Genomic DNA, 20094 nt, shown 5'->3' with positions numbered 1-20094 from the left:
CTGACCAGAATGTGTTATGTGTCAACGAACTACAACATATTCACAAAATCCGACTTACCGTTTCTTGAGTTACTTGTTTTTGTTCTTGTTTTGTAGTAACTTGTCCAGTAACTCTAGTTTCTTGCTCTTCGGCTTTGGTTGTGGAAATTATTACTTTTGGTACAAATGCTTTTTCAGTTTCTTTTCTTATCTGAAATCAATGATAAAAACAAACTCTTATTGTCTCCTGATCTCTAATGGAAGTGACATAATGTTTATTAAATATAAACAATATACCAAACAAACTTCTCTCTTTCTTTGAAGAAAGAAGTAAAATCCTCTTTTTCTGGAGATATCACTAAATAAATCTTCTCATTTTCCTTAATAGAACCATGCTCTTTCTCTGTCTAAATCATAATTTATGTTGCTCAGGGAAAAAAAAAGTTGGGTTCAATACCATTTAATTGAATTGGAGAATTGCCATCTTCTTTGAAAAGACTTCCAATTTTCATAAATGGATATATGGGCAATACTATTCTATGCCACTTTTGTCATCTAAAGGTGATCTTAGAGAATCGGATATTAGAACGGAAGGCCTTAGAAGTAATTTGTCTGACCCTTTAGTTTTATATACGAGAAATCAAGTATGGACAATTTACAATCTACATTTATATGAAATTTTTGCTTTGGAAATTTTCCTAATTATGATTGCTTGGAATATCCAGACTTACTTTTCTAAAATTGAGACATTATGGGGAGAAAAGTTTTGTACACATCCCAGGCAAAATGTTTTTCAAATCCCTAACCCTCTGAAGGAGGCTGTTTTGATCTGGATGCCTAAGGTATGTGGAGGGGGGAAGGGGGAAGAGGAAGGGAAGTTTTCCCCATTTGCCTCTTTCCTCTTTGCCAATCTCAGACACCATCCCTGACATTCTGGATCTCAGGGTTTAAAAAGACTTGAAAGTTCATCTTCTCAAACCCCCCAGCTGACAACTGGCTCCCCTGGCCAAAAGCCCTACCAAATGGCCTTAATCTAATTTGTCCCTGAAAGCCTCCAAACATGACTGTCCTTTTCACTTTTTTTTGGTCATTTGACCTACAAAACCCATGCTGTCCATTCCACTTCAAATCCATATTCCAAGGTTCTCCTAGGAGGTCAAGAAGCAGTTGCCAAGCTATTTTTCAAAGCAATGTGTGCTTAGTGTCCTTCTCTGTTCCATCCTCAACATCTACTCTTCCTGGTTTGCCCTCACTCTAGTCACATATTTAGTTAGCGCACCTCCAGAGCAACAGAGATGGAACCCCTTGTTTGTGTTCAAAGAAGTCCCTTTTGTCTACACAAGTGAAATATTTGGGGACTCGAAGGGACCTTGGAATCTGGTATCCAGGGATACACAGATACAAGGGGATTTTAATAGTGTGATAAAAACTATGTTGCCCAAGAAACAAAACCCTTTGCGGTATACATTATTATGTGTGCTGACACAGGGAACGACAACAATAATTTCACATCAAAAGCCATTTTTTTTCACCTTTTCATGAGTTACGTGCACCTGCTCTTGTTTTGTTGTAATTACTTCTCTGGTTCTTGATTTTAATTCTTGTTCCTTGGCTTTATCGGCGGCCACTACTACCTTAGTTACAGCCGTCTTCTTCTCTGCCTCTTTTTTAATCTGAATTTCAGAGGGGAAAGGAAGGAAATAGTTTCATGCGCCTTATATAGAAGTTCCAATAATAAATCAGGATACAGACAGAAACATCACCCAAGCGAGGATAAGGGGGAAAGCTGGAGTGATTTTAAACTATAAAAGAAATCTATTCAAATATGAGGTGGGAAATTATCCTGGATTTATAACACTTTTCAGCTGTGAATCAAATGTCACATTTGTTTTGAGGAAAGTAAAAGCAAAGGTCTTTGGGGGAAGCTTGGAGAAAGGTAACGTCTGCCCTGCAATAATGGTCCTCCCCCCCCATCCCACACCCCCCAGCTCTTGGAGCAACTGAGCTCTGGACTGACTGGTCTGGAACCACAGTAATGGATGCACATGCACGCTCCTCATTTAGCTGGCTTTCCTGGCCACACTTTGCCTGTCTCGACCCAGGACCATGTTGATACTTGAATTCCTTCTCTGACCTCCTGTACCAAATTTTGGTAGTTCACTCTTGTCTGTCTACCTGCCTGACATGGACCAGGAACTTTAGGTACTTATATCTTCAACACCCTTGGTATCTCAGGCCATCTTTTGCTCAGAGGGTCCTAGAAGTCTGGGCCACACTGGGCTCGGCGCTGCGCTCCACGTGCCTGGAGCGCTGGTTTGCCACGGGGTCTCTGCATGCCCAGCTCGCTCTGGCCAGCTGCGTGCCTACCTGTTCTTGAGCAGGTTGGATGTGCACAGCAGTCGTGGTTGTCCTCTGAGCAGTCTGCTCTACAGCTCCGATGACTGGTTCTCGCACTCTGGCCATATCAACAGCAGCAACAACGGTCGCAACAGCGGCACTTTTGTCAGTTTCTTGTCTTGCCTGGATCGGAAATGACCAAGGCCATTTTCAAAATGACATGCCCAGCAGACAATACGAAAGTTCAATGGAAATGAGCTGCCTCTTATCATATGGTTTCACTTACTTGTGGAACATAAGGAAAAGCAGGGAGGACATTAGGAAAAGGAAGGGAAAAATGAAGGGGGGGACATTGGAGGGGGAGATGAACCATGAGAGACAATGGACTCTGAGAAACAAACTGAGGGTTCTAGAGGGGAGGGGGGTGGGGGGATGGGTTAGCCTGGTGATGGGTATTAAAGAGGGCACGTTCTGCTTGGAGCACTGGGTGTTATACGCTAACAACGAATCATGGAACACTACATCAAAAACTAATGCTCTACTGTATGGTGACTAACATAACATAATGAAATAAATATTAAAAAAGAGGAAATGAGCTGCCTCCAGTAAAACGTACCTGGGATAAGTGTGTCATTGCCAAGAGGAGAGGGCATGTATTGTTAAAACCTGTCTTTTCTGAAAACCTCACAGAATAGAGCCTTTATCCCAATTAAAAGTGATTTTCCAGGGATGCCCGGGTGGCTCAGTCATTAAACCTTCAGCTCAGGTCATGATCCCAGGATTCTGGGATCGAGCCCGCATCGGGCTCTCTGCTCGACGGGAAGCCTGCTTCTCCCTCTCCCGCTCCCCCTGCTTGTGTTCCCTCTCTCGCTGCGTCTCTCTCTCTCTGTCAAATAAATAAATAAAATCTTTTAAAAAAATGACTTTCCAAAGCATGAGCCAAATTTGACCTTCAGTTTCTGTTATGTTGGTCTGTTCATATGCAATTCCCCTCCAAGCCACACGAGACGGAGTTTCATGGCAGGGTGCTGGCTGGAGACACCAGCGGGGAAAGGAAGACAAAGCAGGACCGCCCTGCCCGGACCTACCTCGGCGGCCCCAGCAGCCACAGCCCCCGCCGCGAAGGCAGCGCCGGCCGACTCGCTGGCGGCGGCGCCCGCTTCTCCGCTGACGGTCACTTGCTCCTGGATCCCGTATCGCCCTTCCCATCTCTCCTCTGTCCTGATCTGGGTGGCGCTCGTCACCGTGGTTTCTCTCATCTCAGCCTCAGATGAGGCCACATAGCCCTCTTGCTTCCAAGGAGGAGGCACTTCGGGGCCGGCGGCCACGCCAGGGGTCTGGGTCTTCCGGGCGAGTAATGGAGACCTAACGGATCTGATGGGGGACGTGGAGATCCTCCCCGCTGGAGACACGGATCTGAAAACCAGACGGCAGAGGTCAGGAACGGCAAGACCCAGAACTCCTCTCCGGGTCACAGGATCTGAATAATGGAAGGAAAATCTGGAAGCGCTTAAGGCAGAGTTTTTTCAAAATGTGTGCCCCAATAACCTATTCAGAGGCAAATAATGTACTTGATTGAAAGTAATTTGTTTTAAATCTTGGTAAGCCTTAATCTTATCTGCTGTAACTCGGTAAGAGAATCAGACTGAATTCTAAGCTAAAGAATGTTGTGCCCTGGCCCACCTTCTCACCATTTAAAAAAGTCAAGACAGCAGAAGGTCTTCAAATACAGCAAAAGAAAGGACATGGCGACTACAGTAATCAGAACTCTAAATTTCTCTGTTCTCCCAATGGGGGAGGGTATGTCAGGTGTCGAACAAGGAAAAGTTTCTGTAACCAAAATGCTTGTGCAATTCTGGGCTAAAGAAGTCTGGCCTCTTTTCTTTCCCTATAGACTTCTCGCAGCTTTCACCTATGCCCACAGGCCTTGCGAACCTCCAGGCTAGGAGGAAGCGTTCTTGGCACTCTTCTTGCAGAGCTTTTTTGGGTATGGGCTCTGCAATGGTCAAAGTGTTGCGAACTGCTCTTTTTAATTTTCTCTGTGTTTACCCTCACTCTCAATGTGTTGTACTCTGGACTTCTTTTAATATCCATATAGTTACTATGGTAACTGGCTATTTGGAAATCCAAGGGTTCCACGGTTTTTCTATTAAATTGCTAAAGTGCTTCTTCTAAAATAATTCTCATTGCTTTTTGTGTATATCCCAAGTGCAATAGCATCATTTGAAGAATCTAAGTGCTAACTCCTGACATTTATGGCCAAAAAAGACAGTCCCTGATCTACACCAATAATTCTAGGGGTTGGCCAACTATTTTAAGATAACAATTTTCATAATTTAATTTTTGATCGATTCTTAATCAACTTTTCCCTCTAGATGGCAGTATTGCCTCATCATTGAATATAACTACTGCCTACAGGAAAATATTTATAAATATACTCTGGCATTAACTTACACTGATCATAAATGAAACGACTCTTCTAATTAAGGTTCAAGGCACGGTTGGTATCTGCTTTAAATGACAGAGTAACTTAATAGTACACTACAATATTAACCAGTTCCACGTTTAGTCCTTTTCTTGAAGAACGGTTTTTTGGTGAAAATCAATTTACATTTTATTCATGAAGTCCTAATCAAGTAAAGGGAAATCTAGGGGAACATGTCTCTATTTTAAAAGTGACTGCCTTAGAAATATAACAAAGACATCTAACACTGTTCTAAATGTAGGGTCTATACCAACTGAAGAAAAGCAAAGTGACATGTACTTCCAAGTTTCAACCTGTGCCTCATTCTTGCTCTTCATCATAAAGTGAGTTTATTTCAAAAAGAGTTAAAGACATGATTAGCATGACATGAGTGATTAGCAGCAGGCTGCAGGTAAGCCCATAACTGTGAAAAATCAATGTAATTTGAGTCATTATAGGAAAGTGCTTATTTTTGCTCTTACAATAAAACATAATCACTGGGTCACAGCTAGATACACGTACCTTATTCAACAAAATATGTTTGCCTTACTCTACGACAAAAATCAAGATTAAACCATTAGACATTTTAGGAAGTAGTCTATCTTGGATAGCCATTATTTTCTCTATAAATTGCTATTTTTATTTCTTACTTTAAAGCAAATTTCGGGACTAAGTAACAGGGAGTGTTATTAATGAACTGCCAGAGCTGCTAAAGACAGTCAAAATGCTCCACGGAATCAGGGAGGCTCTGTAATTTTAAATGACCCTTAGGCTTGGATTAAAAATACAGTGAGGTTGTTATCTCCCCCAGAAATCACATTTGGCCTGTCTTGTGATTTCATGGTGTGCAAACTTGGAGCTAGCCTGGGACAGAACACTTTATTTATTTGATAGCTAGACATGTTTTTAAAACTGAGCTTTTGGTTCAAGTCTTCCTTCATATTAGTGTTTGCAAGTACCTTTAATTTTCATAGTGGCCAATATAATAAAAATTGGAAAATATCTAGCATTTTTCATATATTTATTGGACATCTGCATCGCCTCTTGTGTGAAATGCTTGTCTTCTGTTCACTTTTTTTCCATTTGTGTTGTTTATTTTTTCCTTTAAAAATTAATTTGTGGAAGCTTTTTAATATATTTGCTACTTAGTTCTTTGTCATAACTGTTGCAACACTTCCCCCCTAGATCTACTGTTTGCACTTTGCTTCTTTGTGGGTTCTTATTGAGCATCAACGTATACAGTCGTGTACATTATGCAAGGTTTTGAGGCTTCTACCATTCATATTGTAGCCATTGTATATTTGATATAATACTTTCAAGGCAGAAACAATGAAATATCTTGAGGAAGAGACACTTCTAAAATATTTTCACAAATGCACTGTTTGGTTTAGCAATGACCTAATTTTTGCCATACATACGTTTTTATTTTAATATAGTTGAATCTCCAAATCTATTTTTAAAAGCTCTCCCTCACAAATGTTTTCCCAAATAGTTTCATATTTTTTTTTAGTTTTTATTTTTTAATTTAGCTTTTCTAGTCAGGCTGAGATTTATTTTGTAAATGGTGTGAGGGAGAGGTTTATATTTGTTTTCTTCCAAAAAGATAGCTAATTGGGCCAGCATTCTTTATCAAGTAAAATATCCTTTCTCCCACTGAACTGAAAAGTCACTTTGATTAAAAATGGAATCTACTGGATACTTGAATTTATTTCTAGACACTCTGTTCTGCTTCTCTGGTGTATTTTCTATTCACTTACCAATACCACAGTGTTTTGATTTCAGTAACTTAAGTAAATTTGAATATTTTTTAGGTCAACTATCTGCTTATTATTCTCCTTTTAAAATTTTTCTTGGCAGGGGAGCTCTCTCTACACTAAAACAATGGTATAAATTGATCAAGAAACATTTTCTTGTTTACCCCAAATTTTGGACATTTTTTCAGTTCATCATATTAAAAACCTCAGCAGGTTAAGCCAAGTTCCAAAGTTTCAAATTTGTTATGGATAATCTACACTTGTTTATAGAATTTCTGAGCCCTGATGATACATGCTTACTTTCTGAAATACCTCCATATTAACTAAGCATAGAAACCCATCGTATTTTCTATGGAAAATGACACAAGCAAATGCAAAATATTTAGAAGGTTTTACTTCTTATCAGAAAATAACTATACAAATGTTCTTATGCTCCATATACAAAGTACCTTCAACTAATTATCTCACTGAATCCTCACAACACTCCTTGAGATCATTCTTTTTTTTTTTTTTTAAAGATTTTATTTATTTATTTGAGAGAGAGAGAATGAGAGAGAGCGAGTACATGAGAGGGGGGAGGGTCAGAGGGAGAAGCAGACTCCCTGCCGAGCAGGGAGCCCGATGCGGGACTCGATCCAGGGACTCCAGGATCATGACCTGAGCCGAAGGCAGTCGCCTAACCAACTGAGCCACCCAGGCGCCCCTCCTTGAGATCATTCTTATTGTGATTTTCTTTAATGTGCAAATGGTATGACTAAGACCCTAAGCAAATTATTTAACCTCTAGCTCCACTCACCTATCTATAAAATTAGGAATGATAATTCTTAGAGGTTGCTGTGAATATTTAAGGAGATAATATACATACAATGCCAATCAAATGTCTGATAGAGAGAAAGTGGCCAATATATAATAGCAACTATTTCATTGTTACAATTATTTCCCTAAGTCACACTGTTAGCAAACGGTCAGGCTGATGGAACATAGGGCTTCCAACCCTACATTCTGTGCTCTTTTTATTTCACGGCTTTCTCTTGGCTTTTAACGCAGATGTTTGTTAAATGGAATACAAATAGGAATTCAGAAGTAGAGTTTATAAAGTCGTCCAATTTACCTGTGGACAGTGAAGATTTGTGACAGTGAGGATTCAGGACCTTTCGGCTTACCTCCTTTCTCACATGCTACATTTTTTATTGCTTCCTTCTATTTCTCTTCCTTCTTTGTCTTCTTATTTCTCATCTTATTGGATGAAACCTAATTCAAAAATGCACAATGACTTGCTCTACTTTAAAAGGCTTTACCTGACGGGAGACGGGGTTGGTGCCCGCACATGTCTGACCGGGGAAGGGGAGTGTCTTATCGGCGACGGGGACTGCTGTCGAGGCAACTGCGCTTTGGCAGCAATGGACGGTGGTGTGGGAGACCTGGACTTGGGCTTCGGAGGTATCCTGGGAGGTGTTTTATGGGGCAGCTGTTGCCCAGCGGCACCATCTATGACCATTTCAACTGTTGCAATTGATCTGGCATCAAAGTGGGCTTCAATCTTCTGTAAAAGATGAAAACAAAGCCCATGTTCAGGGGGAACGGTTGGCGAAGCAACGATCTGAAAGATCTGAAAACCAACAGTATAGAAAAATACCTTTTCAATTCGGGTTTGTCTTGTTTCTGAAATCTGAGCAGTCGAAACAATTGTCTTTGTCTTTTTAGCGGGTACTACTTCTTCACCTGTGGGAAGGGAAAGACAGCTATTCAGGAGGAGGCAGGGTGACCCATTTCTAAAGAGATGATGCTAATTCTGACTACAGAGTCAAGAAAATTTTCTAGTTGTCTCAATGGAGGAAAATGCAGGAAGTTTTGGATTTTGTATGAATATAAATTAGGTTTTAAAATAGAATATGTTCGTTATTAGGTAAGAATTTACTTAGAACCATTTTTTTTTAAATCCATTATTGGTCAATAATTTGAAAACAGATGACTTAATTGAAATACTTTCTAGTTTCTACTGGGCTTAGTAAGCACAGAGTGCGTCAGTGATTCTGAGCTCCTGCTTGGAATCTCAGAGACTTTTCTTTTCATGGGTGTTGAAAAGCCAGCTTCGGTTTCAGCTCGCAGCATCCCTGAAGCCTCCGAGGGGAGGCGGGAGGACCTCCGGCCCCACTTCGGCCTCCATCAGTAAGTCCTCTCTCCTTCTCCCAATTTCTCCACCTCCAGCACATACCTTGAACCAGCAATTCGGCAGTCGAAGTAGCTCTTCCAACGCTATTGGTGGCATTTACTGAATACGTCCCGGAGTCTTCGGGGTATGCTTCTGCAATCAGTAAGCTGTAGAGGTCGCCTTCTTGTGAAATTTGAAAATCAAGGGAGCTCTGGATTTCCGCTCCATCCCGATAGAACTTCACCACAGGTGTAGGGATTCCGGTCACTCTCACTTGGAGTCGTACTTGGCTTCCTTGTCTCACGGTCATGCTCTGCAGTCGTTGAACAAAGTTGGGTGGCGCTGTCTCTGCTGCAGGGGGAAGCGAGCAAAATCAGGACCGCCAGCGAGGGTACTCCCGACAGGTTATTTTTAAACAATCACAGCTCCATTTCCAAAACGAGGCAGTGACTCCCTGAACCAAACACCCTTGACTGTCCTTGAGCCCAGTTCATGCATAGCATAGCAAGAAAGGAGCCAGAAGATGGCAGAAGGTAATCCTGCCACCATATTTTATTTTTATTTGCTGTTTTTGTTTAGGAGCTGTAAGCCACCACTCTTTCTTCCTTCCTTTCTCTTCCATCCTTCCTTTTTTTTTTTTTTTTTTTAAGAAAAAACCTCCATATTGTTGTAACATTTTTAGAGAATCTTTCGGACACTTCCTCCCAGCCTCACATCTAGCACTATCTTAACCTGTTAAAGTAATTTTGCATATTTCAGTAAATTGCATTAAAATGAATTCTGATGGTTGGTTTGATAATTGTACCTGTGACTTACAGAATCACTAACTCTTAATTTGATGTCAAAAATCCTAAATTGTCTCCAAATTGATCAGTATTCAAATAACCCAAATATTTACTTGCATTTAAATGTTATTCCAAATAGTGACATGATTTAATGTTAGTCATGCTACAGAAAGGGGATTTTTTTGGTCCATTATGTTGAAAGAAATTTTTTAGAAATGTGAAGAGAGAATGGGATCGATTTTAACATGTTTTTGAGTAATAAACAACCTGTCACCCCTGTGCACTTTTCATTTCTGAATTTTCTGGATGTATGTTAAAGTTCACACATGATGTTCCCTGATGCATCCATAACAGCCCTATACTTGAAGAGTGTTGGTGGTATAGTGTATTGGCTAATCACATATAACATTATGTAGCTCGTTATACAGATACTGTTTGCCATGTGTAAAGTAATACACAATGTTCTATGGATTAACATCTTACCAGGAAGTGAAGGATGGAGAGAAATGACAGGGGCAAAGAAGACTGGTGGTAACTTTTCTGAGGAAACTGTGTCACGCATCTGCCTTTTTCTGTGTATGTCCACGGTATAATAGTTTTAGATATGGAAAGTAAGTAAAGAATTATTGAATTTTATAGATAAGAGCAGTGTTTCTTAAATGGGCAGTCTTTGGAGCACTTGCTTCAGAATCATCTAGAAGCTTGTTACCGTGTAAATTCCTGGTGATGCACCTGTTTCCTTAGTAGACTTATAAACAAGGCTCCAAGCCTTTCCACTTGCTCAGAAACATGGTTTGTAATATTCCCTTAATATACTTTTGAGTGTTTAATATGTGTATAGAGGAAACATTCTCAGCCAATTTTGTGCTGGATTTTGAGAGGAGAATTAAATTTTACTCTGCTATCAATTCAGCCTCCAGTAGGTCCCTCTCTAGATCTTAGCTGCATCTACTTGTTCCTCAGTAGCTCTTCCTGGACCTCCTTCCCCATGGACTGGAGATGCCCTGGGGGTGGGGCAGAGGACAGGCAGGTCCCCTCCAGCCTACCTGTCACAAGAAGCTCAGCAGTACTAGTCGCTTGTCCAGATCCATTGGTGGCTCTCAGGGAGTATCGTCCACTGTTGGCTTTAGTCACGGCGGGGATCATCAGTCTAGCGCGGCCATCGCTAAAGGAGATCTGCACGCCGGGTAGAGTGGAAGTGGAAATTGCCTGGCCATCCCTAAACCAGCTCACCTCAGGAACTGGAAAACCTGGAGCACAAACACAATTCATCTTTATGTTGGAATGGGGCCCTGCAACGTCCTCCGCTCTGTCCCGCCATGTTCACTGCCTTGTCCTAACCCCAGGGTCCGCTTGCAGATAATTAGGGAGGTCTGTGGGTTCGTGTAGAGGTCAACACCTTCATTTAATAGGAAAGGAAAGAGGCCAAAAGAGGCTCAGTGTTTTTTCCCAAGGTCCCTCAGCTAGCGGTGCACACAGAAGACTAGAATTTCTATCTCTTGCCCTCCTGTCCCGGGTTCTCCCAGGTACAATTTAATAGACATCATTAAAATCATGAAGGGGATTTATAAAAGCGTAAAGCCAAGGAAACTTTGAAATAAAAAGTGACTGTTGTCCTCTTCAGAAACAAGTAAAGAACAAAAGCAGCAAAGGATCTAAAAGGGCTGCCTAGCAAGCCCAAGAGGACAAACCCATCTGTGTCCCTCCTCTGTGGTTGCAAGGACACTGTCTCCTTGAACTCTCCTGCCTTTCAAATGTGTAATCAGTAAAACAAAGTGCAGAGAGAGAAGTGGGTTCTCGTAGAAGAAGACACAAAGCCAAACCTAGTCTTACAGAACAACACAGACTCCTGGAGTTGCAGGTAGAAAAGCTGAATGCTCTTCAGTCGCCATAAATTGTGGAGCTAAGAACTACATGTACGTGGTTTGATAATTTAAGTATATTAAAATTCTGTACATTGAGAAGGCATGAAGCAAATTCAGAGCAGGGTTTATTTTATATTAAAATGGAGGAAGTGAAGAGAACCAAGAGAACATTTATTTTCTTGTCCTTATATTAATCAATTTCCCACCACGGCCAAGTGAGTAGTTTATTTGACTAATTCATGAATGTCAAATATTTTCAGGGGTGTTTTCTTAATAATTTATTAGCACATAGTGTGACGGAACAAGAAGCTACGAAGAAGCAAGCTTGCACTACTCCACAAATGGGCAAAATTCCCACTGAAGCCAACTGTGTTCTGCACAATTCAAAAGTTACTGAGCTTTACAAGATATATAATCGTATTATTGGAAAGTCAGAGTATATCATGTGTGAGAAGAATGGAATTGGTCTCTATATGTATATACAATCAGTAATGAAGACTGATTATGTGATCTTTGTGCAATGTAAACGTCTTATCCAATTAGGAATAAGATTGGCACATAAAATAGAAAATGAAAGGAGAAAGGAAGAGATCTTATTTTATATCTTTATTAGAAGTCAAAAAATTAAAAAAAAAAAAGGGACAGTAGACCATGGAGGTGTAAACTTGATTTTCAATTAACCCATGCCATTTTATATGACCAGTTAGGATACTACAGAGACAATACTGATTAAACAATTTTCAAGATTATTTATAATATAGTTTGTAGATGACCCCCATTTTTTCCAGAAGATGGTAAGTCCTAGAAATCATGCATTTTTTGGAACTCTAAACTGAGTTATGAAGAAGAAAGAGAAGGGGAAAAACCCTAACTTTGTTTTAAATAAAATTCAGAGGTCAATCTTTGTTTCTCTTTGGTGGCATGTATTATTTTTTGTTGTCATTTCCAAAGATTGGCAAATCTTAATTCACTAGAATCCCTTAATAAAGATTGAAAATACAAGAATAAGATCATTAGGAGTTAGCTCAACACTGAAAGTTTTCTGCTTCTTAGAATAGTCCACAGTATTGTTATTTCCCACTCTCGGGCACCTGGAGTGGGCCCCAGCCTCCTTGCCCCGCAGCTCCACGGCCCGCCCCTACTGGGCTTCGGTTCCTGGCTTCCAGTCTGGCTCTGCAGCTGAACCCAAATATAGAATGACCAAATTTGGTCGTACTTAGCTGCTGGATTCTGACAGCAATTTTAATCCAATGCTAATTATTTGCTTCGTGGAATTATAAATATGAATAAAACATTTCCAAGCCATTATATTGTCAGATTTTGTCAGTACTCTGTGGACGGTATACCCTTATGATGGCCCTTCCATCCAGCTGGACCAATTTTACAAAGTGAAAGCCGGGCTTAAACTTGGTGTCGAGTCCTACAGCTAAGTTCACAGACGGGGGCGGGGAGGAGGCGAGGCGCAGGCAAGTGCGCACGCGTGAGCTTACCACTAATGTGAGCCTCAAAGGTTGCGGTACTACCCTCCAGTACCACAACGCTTTGTAACGGCTGCGTAAACGTCGGTGCTTGAGTTGTCATCTTTTCAGGCACTCTGAAAAGGAAGAGAAAAGACGTTAGAAGGTCCCAGCCAAGGGCCACTCGAGCTACTCTGGAGATGGTGGAGACACACATTTTCCAAACAGATTGCTCCTGAGATCATCTGTGGGCCCTAGAGGGATGGGTCGGGCTTCTCCTTCGTGGTTTCAATTTGAACACAGGACTCTGCATTGATTTGGAGCCTAATAGAGTAGCAAGTCTAAAGAGAAATGAAAAAAAAAAAAAAAAAAAAAAGGGAAAGCAGAGCAAGGAATGCCCTCTAGTGGTCAAAGAGGGAAATTCCGTTTTACCAAGGATGGGACACCTAAGTGAGAGATGGAAAGAGGAAAACTGGAATAAGTGGGAGTAGAGAAGCACCATAAAAGAAGTGTGGAAAGAACAGAATGGATCTGTGCATCGGTTCAATGGCTGAGAGATAATTGTTAAAAAAATTTCCTTCCTCCCAGTATTTTTCATTCCCTCACTATATTTTTAAGGTTGGCGTAGATTTGGGTCTTACTAGTATTGCTTTAAGTAATCCAGGCGGCTGCTTAAAATAGTCACCAAAACTAAAAATTTGAGCTTTTCAATTTCTTTCCTTACTTGGAAAGTTCTGGCAAGTCTTACTGACTATGCAAACCTTTCATAGACAGCTTACAGTGCTTTCTATTTCTAATATTTCTTCATATTGTAACTGCTCAATAAATGGTGCTGTTGAAGTCAGTAGTCAGGAAAATTTAAACTTACATGAATTGGCCAACTTTTGTTACAGAGCTGAAAGAAAACTACTGACTTGAGTACTTAGTAAGGAACAAGGTCCAAATCTGACAGAGAGAACACTGCTGTAAAATGTAAAAAAGTTAAAAGCCTCGTGCTTTCTCAATGCAAATATTCCAAATCAAAGAAAGGAATGTGAAATTTGCAGTTAAGTCCTTTTAAGTGGAAGAAAGTCCTTTGTCCGTCAGTTCCAGAGAGATGATGTGAAGAATTTTCTGATGCACAAACACATTATTCAACGCAACTACTCCACTATTCTGATATAAAAAGCAGATTCTCAATTGTCAGATACTTCATTACTGCTTTTCACAAAATTCTCTGTTCACTAAAAATTTATGGAATGGTGATTTTTCTAGTAATAATTCTGTGCCTTATTGTAACTTTTTACTTCGTTAAAAAGAAAATGAAACCAGGATTCCAAGACAATAAAATGTATATTTGGAAAGTTCAAATAATATCCAAAAGTTTTTGTGAATCTTTTGTCAAGAACTCCATATAGCATATTACATGTAAGACAAATAACTTTTTATGCCTCGCTTTCCCTGTTTACAATCTAGTGCATCTTCTAAAAATAGCTATATTCTTTTGCACCATTTAGGTATTATATACCAATGCATTTATAGGCATTTATGATGAGTAATCTAAATCCAGGAAGATGGGAAGTCAAAGGGCATTTAGATATTAAAAGTCTCTAAAATATTATTTCTTGCCCTTAACACCAACATTTAGCTCATATCATATCATTTGATTATGAATTAAAATACATGAGATACTGGGTATTTTATAAAACAATTATAATGTAGCTTTTCCCCCAAATTTCTAAATATGTCACAATTAACTTGTCTAAATTGGTCATTTATTCCTAGTGGATAGGTCCATTTTGTTGCTTTAGCACTTGCTCTTGAACGGCCTTTGTGTAATTAGGGCTGAAGGTATGCATCTAAAATGTCATGCTCCCAAAATAAACTCTCCACTGTTGACTGACAGCGGGCAAGTGTTCTGTCACTGTCCCGCAACTGATCCCTCAGCAGTCGATTCCCTTAAAAAGTCATCAGGGTGTAGCTGATACCACATGCATTTTATCAGAGCTATTCTTGGTGCGTCTCACTTTTTCACTGAGTAACATAACCTTGAACATTCTCAGCAGACAAAAAGAGTCTAGGACAGATGCAAACATTTCTATCACCATTTCCGACCTCGGCTTCAACACTTTTAAGACCATGGGGTGGGTTCACACAATTGGAATCACTGCCTGGGCTGATTCGCCAAAGCACTGAACTTTTTAAAGAAAACTGAACGAGCAGATTTAAATAATGGATCGGTAACACCAACGAGTAGTTAGACAAACACCCCTACATAGGCAGGTCGCCTACGCCGGAATACGAAGTTCTAACTGGGAACTAGAAATCCATAAGGAAGGGACTCTACTATTAAAAAAAAAAAAAAGTAAAGATGCCGCTCACCTGATTTCTCAAGAGTGCCCAAAAAGGGTGGGACGAAGCCCCAGGTTGCTTCCGAAACGACGTCCTATCTGGAGCTGGTTTTTTCGACCATCTCCGACATGAATCGGTGAGCCTCTAAACTTAAAAACAAAACTACACAGTCCGAGACTGTGTAGTTTTGCTTTTCTATGCAATCCCTACACCCGAGGCGAGGCTGGGAATGCACGACTGCTCAAGAGCCAGGGCTGGGCTCTGCCTTTTTATTTGCCCGATCTGCTGACAGCCCCACATCCCCGGCTGATTGGCTGCCTCAGGAAAGCATGATGGGAGACGGATCTGTCTGGTGGTGTCACACACCACCTGTTCTTCTCATTGGCAGGGCTAAATTTAGCACCTCGAAAGAGGCTTTACCAAGGAAATAGAACTGTCTTTAAAGAATAACTGTATGGAGGCTCAGAGAAGAGCATTTGTTGCCCATTGTTAGCCTCTGCAGACACTGATCTGAGGAGGTTTTGCGAAGGTAGAAGGTATTTGTGGGCAGTTTTATGAAATAGCCTTTCACCTGAGGGCCCTCCTGCCCTGGGACTCAGGCTCCATTCCCCTTCCCTTCCCCCATACAACTGACCAAATGCACCTGTCAATCATGACTGCAGATGAGGGCATTTATCTCAGGCATCAGACTTCACCTTCTTTGAAGAATGAGTGCCTCTAAACTTCAGCATCAAGAGAGCTCTTGTATACTATCTGCGTTCTCCAGAATCCTCTTGTACTTTAGGGAGAATTAAGGCAACGTTAATGAGCTAGTGTTTATTCAGCCCTGGAAGAAATAATGGTGAAAGACAAAAGCTGAACTCTGTTTAGATTTAGTCTGTGCGGTATAATGATTTCACTTTTTTCAGATTTCATTTCTTTCTGGCATTCATATTGACAAATGTGCATGCACGGTTTCTTAACAAGTAACCAACTCTTAAGGTTTAAATCATCCATAGGGTTCTTTTTCCAGACACATGAAGGCTGCTTTACTTATCTCTGGAGTTCGCTGTTATTAATGGGAAGTGGTTAGGAGATGATATAGTTGCTATTTTAAGACTGAATTTAATTTCAAGCAGGAGATATTTCAAATACAAAAGAGCATACCAAAAGATCTTTCTAATGGTTCAGCCGAGAGATTTGTAAGACTTCACTAAGAGGGAAGAAAATTGTCTTGGTGATACTGGGAAGAGACTTTTCTTAATAAAATGGACTAAAATTTTAAAACTTAAGGTCAATTTATTTGTATCTATAATAAAAAATGTTCCGGGTTGTGGGAGAACTTGGCCATGCATCAGGCTTTTTCACTTCTTGAATATTTCATATTTTATAATTACTTATATAGTGATTAATTTATTAACATTGAACAGAGCTAAACTCTCCTGGACAACTGATGTAGCACAATTCTATAGACCAGATGACACCGTGTATTTACTTAAACATCGTCTCCTTTACTTAAGTGGTGATGTCTGTATTGGTGGCATCATTTTCCCCTCTATTGACTCTATCTTCTGTGATCCTGTTCGATTGACTTATTCAGAAACAACTAGTTTCGTGTCAGATGTCTTAAAAAATATTTCCATTTAGCGACTTCTGTTACAGGCAAGCTGCCAGTCGTAAGGCAAAGTAAGACTAGAAATGTGTGATCTTTCTGATTTGGGGTGTTCACCAATTGGCTATCTATTTACAATGTGTTTGTACTTGTGTGTATGTGCATGTGTGTGTGTGTGCGTGTGTGTGTGTGTGGTGTGTGTCATGTATGTATATTTTTAGATTCATTTGACCTAATGTGAAGCATGTTGATGTCTTGTTATGTTTGTTGGAACCAAAGTCAAAGTACTTTATTTCTTATGGGAACTAGAGAGAATGAGTGGGTAGAACCTTGAAGCTTGTGTCTTCTAGTGCAAGCTGGTGCAACACAGGCTCGAGAGCCGGGAAGATGGACCATATATTATAAAAATAAGGTCAAGTGTCTGCCTCCAAAGCTGCTTGTCTTTTCATTGTTCTTGAACATTTCTAGACTCGTCAGTATTATCAAGATCCTTGCCTTTTTTTTTTTTTAAAAAGATTTTATTTATTTATTTTTGTGAGAGAGAGAGAAAGAACACAAGAGGTGCGGAGAGGCAGAGGGAGAAGCAGACTCCCCACTGAGCAGGGAGCCCAATGTGGGGCTCGATCCCAGGACCCTGGGATCATGACCTGAGCCAAAGATAGACGTTTAACTGACTGAGCCACCCAGGTGCCCAGATCCTTGCCTTTTGACATTTACATCCTTATATGACAGTCAGAGTTAAGAAAGACAGGAAAAAAGAAAAAGGAAGGAAAGCGGGAAGGAAGAAATAAAGAAGGACTATTAGTAAATAACACACTACTCTAGAAAGAAGCCATATTATTGGATTAGTGAATAGTAGTGATATCATGGTAAGCATCAGCTTTAAAATTAAGTATGCCATAGTTGGAATATAGTAAGCTAGCCCAGTGGAAACCAAATACTACTCTGATTTGGTTTGCTGATGCAGTAAGATCTTAATTTACCACCCTAACAGTGGGGCAGAGTCCCATAGATAATCCAAAACAGCTGATAATTCAAATATAATGCCTACTTAGTTTTGGAATGCATGGCGTGATTCTGTTTTTGAACATCAGTGAAGGCAATTCAATAAACATTTATTAAGCATATGCTCAGGACTGAATACTGTGCTAAATTATAATTCTAGATTCTGTCATCACTTAGTGACTCAACAAATATCCACTGAGCGGTGACTTTGTGTGAGGCATTTTGCTAGACGATGGCCAGACAGCTGTGACCAAGAAGAAAGTTGTGGCTCCTGCACTCCTGGGGACTGCAGTCTAATACATTCTAACAAATTCTCAGTATCTATGACTGAGACCTAGACTGGGATAGGCATTAACTCAGACAGTCACTCCATCTACACAGTTGCTGGTGGTGGCAGACTTTATTTTATTTTAAGTTTTTTTTTTTTTATTTATTTGAGAGAGAGAGAGAAGGGGGGAGGGCCAAAAGGAGAGAGAGGGAGAATCCCAAGCAGACTCCATGCTGAGCCGGGAGCCCGATGCAGGGCTCCATCTCAGGACCCTGAGACCATGACCTGAGCTGAAACCAAGAGTCAGAGGCTCAACTGACTGAGCCACCCAGGTGCCCTGGTGGCAGACTTTATTTATACTACCTAGAACCATTACCAAAGGAAGGACTTACTGCAGATTGAAAAATGGGTACAGTTTTTAAAGCTAGTGTAAGAGTCCTTTCTGAAAGAAAAAAGTAAAATTAATGTATTTATAATTCATTAACATTTTTTTGTGTGTGAGCTCTTTTTTTAAATAGTTCAGGCACTGGGATTATAGCAATGGGCACAGCAGACAAGAATCTCTGCCCTCAAGGAGTTTGCATTTTAGTAAGAACAATAGTACCTAGTAATATATCTATAAAATCTACAGATTTATCTCTAAAGTATTTCAAAGCTAAAATGTAAGCTCATCACTGAGCTGTTAATACATAAGAAAGTAGTAAAGCAAATTCAGGAAGTTCACAGGGAAGAACTTGTCACCCAAACAAGCCATTTTAATGCACTATTGTATGTGTTCCTTGAGTTATAAAGGCAGGCAAAGTTACCCTAGGGATATGAGAGGCAAGAAAGTGCTGGTTAAAATTCAAGAGAAGACTTCTCTTTATCCCTTTTTCACTAGCTCCAGTTACAACTGCTTTAGTAGTAAGATCAAGTCGATTGATTTCTAACTATTTATAGGTGTACTAACAGTCACTAACACATTTAATGCCACATTAAATGCAAAAAGATTATTTTACACACATACGATACTTCTACCAAAATAAGAAAGATCAAAACTTCAGCTTCACACTTCTCAGGAGCACTGACTCCAGGGGCACATGTAATTTCATTCCTACCCGATGTGGGTTTCAGGCACATCACCTGAATTCCTGAGTATCAGATACGTCTGTTGTACACGGGGGATTATAACATCAACTTCAAAGGGTTATTGGAAAGATTAGGCAACAGAATGAATGTGACCATGCCCAGGACAGTGAGAATCGGACACGTGGTGGGCATTTTGTTTGTTTGCTCCTGCCAAGTGGGACACAAAAGATCATCATTTCTGTGCTTAGTAATATTGATTTGATCAATTATCTAACTACCTGGCTGAATATCCAGGGTGGTGTTTCCTAAGAAATCTTTGAAAAGTCCAAAAGTGAATTCACAGAAACACATGTCTTGTCCCTCTCTGAGGAATCTCAGAAGGTGACATGACATTGACACATGGAATGAAACTACTGGAACATTTTTTTTTTTTTAAGATTTTATTTGTTTGTTTTAGGAGAAAGAAAGTGTGTGCATGAGTGGGGGGAGGGGCAGATGGAGAGGAAGAGGGAGAGGGAGAGAATCTCAAGCAGACTCTGTGCTGAGCCCGACGTGGGGCTCAATCTTATGACCCTCAGATCATGATCTGAGCCAAAACCAAGAGTCTGACACTTAACCACCCAGGCGCCCCAACTACTGGACCCTTAAAGAAGAAATAAGCTGGGTTTCTGGAAGTGTGAGATAGGACACCATAAACCAGATCAGATCCAACCACCAGCAGATGCTCTCTGGAGGTGATATTGTCATCAGATAATAAGCTTTACACCCACCGAAGGGAGGAAGTCAGGCTCATTTTATCCAGTAACTACTACAGACACAGGACTAAGGATGGAGGGCTTTTTTTTTTTAATTTAATTTTATTATGTTTTGTTAGTCAACATACATTACATCATCAGTTTTTGATGTAGTGTTCCATGATTCACACCCAGTGCTCCATAAGGATTGAAGGCTTTTCAGGGTCAAAAATGTATGTGGGAGCTGAAAATTGTTGTGCCTTGAAATACAAAAACAAATCTGCAAAAATGAAAAATACATGTT

At 40.3% G+C, this 20094-nt stretch overlaps 2 protein-coding genes across 2 annotated transcripts in view; both read right to left on the bottom strand.

Annotated features, from left to right (window-relative positions):
* TTN (titin) overlaps positions 1-15355 on the bottom strand; it is a 269983-nt gene extending 254628 nt beyond the window's left edge. Inside the window, exons 1-10 of the mRNA XM_032407124.1 lie at positions 15155-15355; positions 12827-12930; positions 10518-10721; positions 8750-9037; positions 8171-8256; positions 7833-8077; positions 3405-3732; positions 2347-2499; positions 1512-1652; positions 59-190 (exon numbers count right to left, since the gene is read on the bottom strand). Of these exons, the coding sequence (XP_032263015.1) occupies positions 59-190; positions 1512-1652; positions 2347-2499; positions 3405-3732; positions 7833-8077; positions 8171-8256; positions 8750-9037; positions 10518-10721; positions 12827-12917 (1668 nt within the window). The 5' untranslated portion in view covers positions 12918-12930; positions 15155-15355. The remainder of the gene's footprint in view (positions 1-58; positions 191-1511; positions 1653-2346; positions 2500-3404; positions 3733-7832; positions 8078-8170; positions 8257-8749; positions 9038-10517; positions 10722-12826; positions 12931-15154) is intronic.
* The window catches only part of CCDC141 (coiled-coil domain containing 141), a 219990-nt gene continuing 212770 nt past the window's right edge, over positions 12875-20094 (bottom strand). The window contains exon 26 of the mRNA XM_032407144.1: positions 12875-12930. Coding sequence (XP_032263035.1) covers positions 12922-12930 — 9 coding nt within the window. The 3' untranslated portion in view covers positions 12875-12921. The remainder of the gene's footprint in view (positions 12931-20094) is intronic.

The sequence above is a fragment of the Phoca vitulina genome, unplaced genomic scaffold (genome assembly GCF_004348235.1).
Source record: "Phoca vitulina isolate PV1807 unplaced genomic scaffold, GSC_HSeal_1.0 scaffold1, whole genome shotgun sequence".
Lineage (NCBI taxonomy): Eukaryota > Metazoa > Chordata > Mammalia > Carnivora > Phocidae > Phoca > Phoca vitulina.
This window is presented reverse-complemented; position numbering and strand designations above follow the sequence as displayed.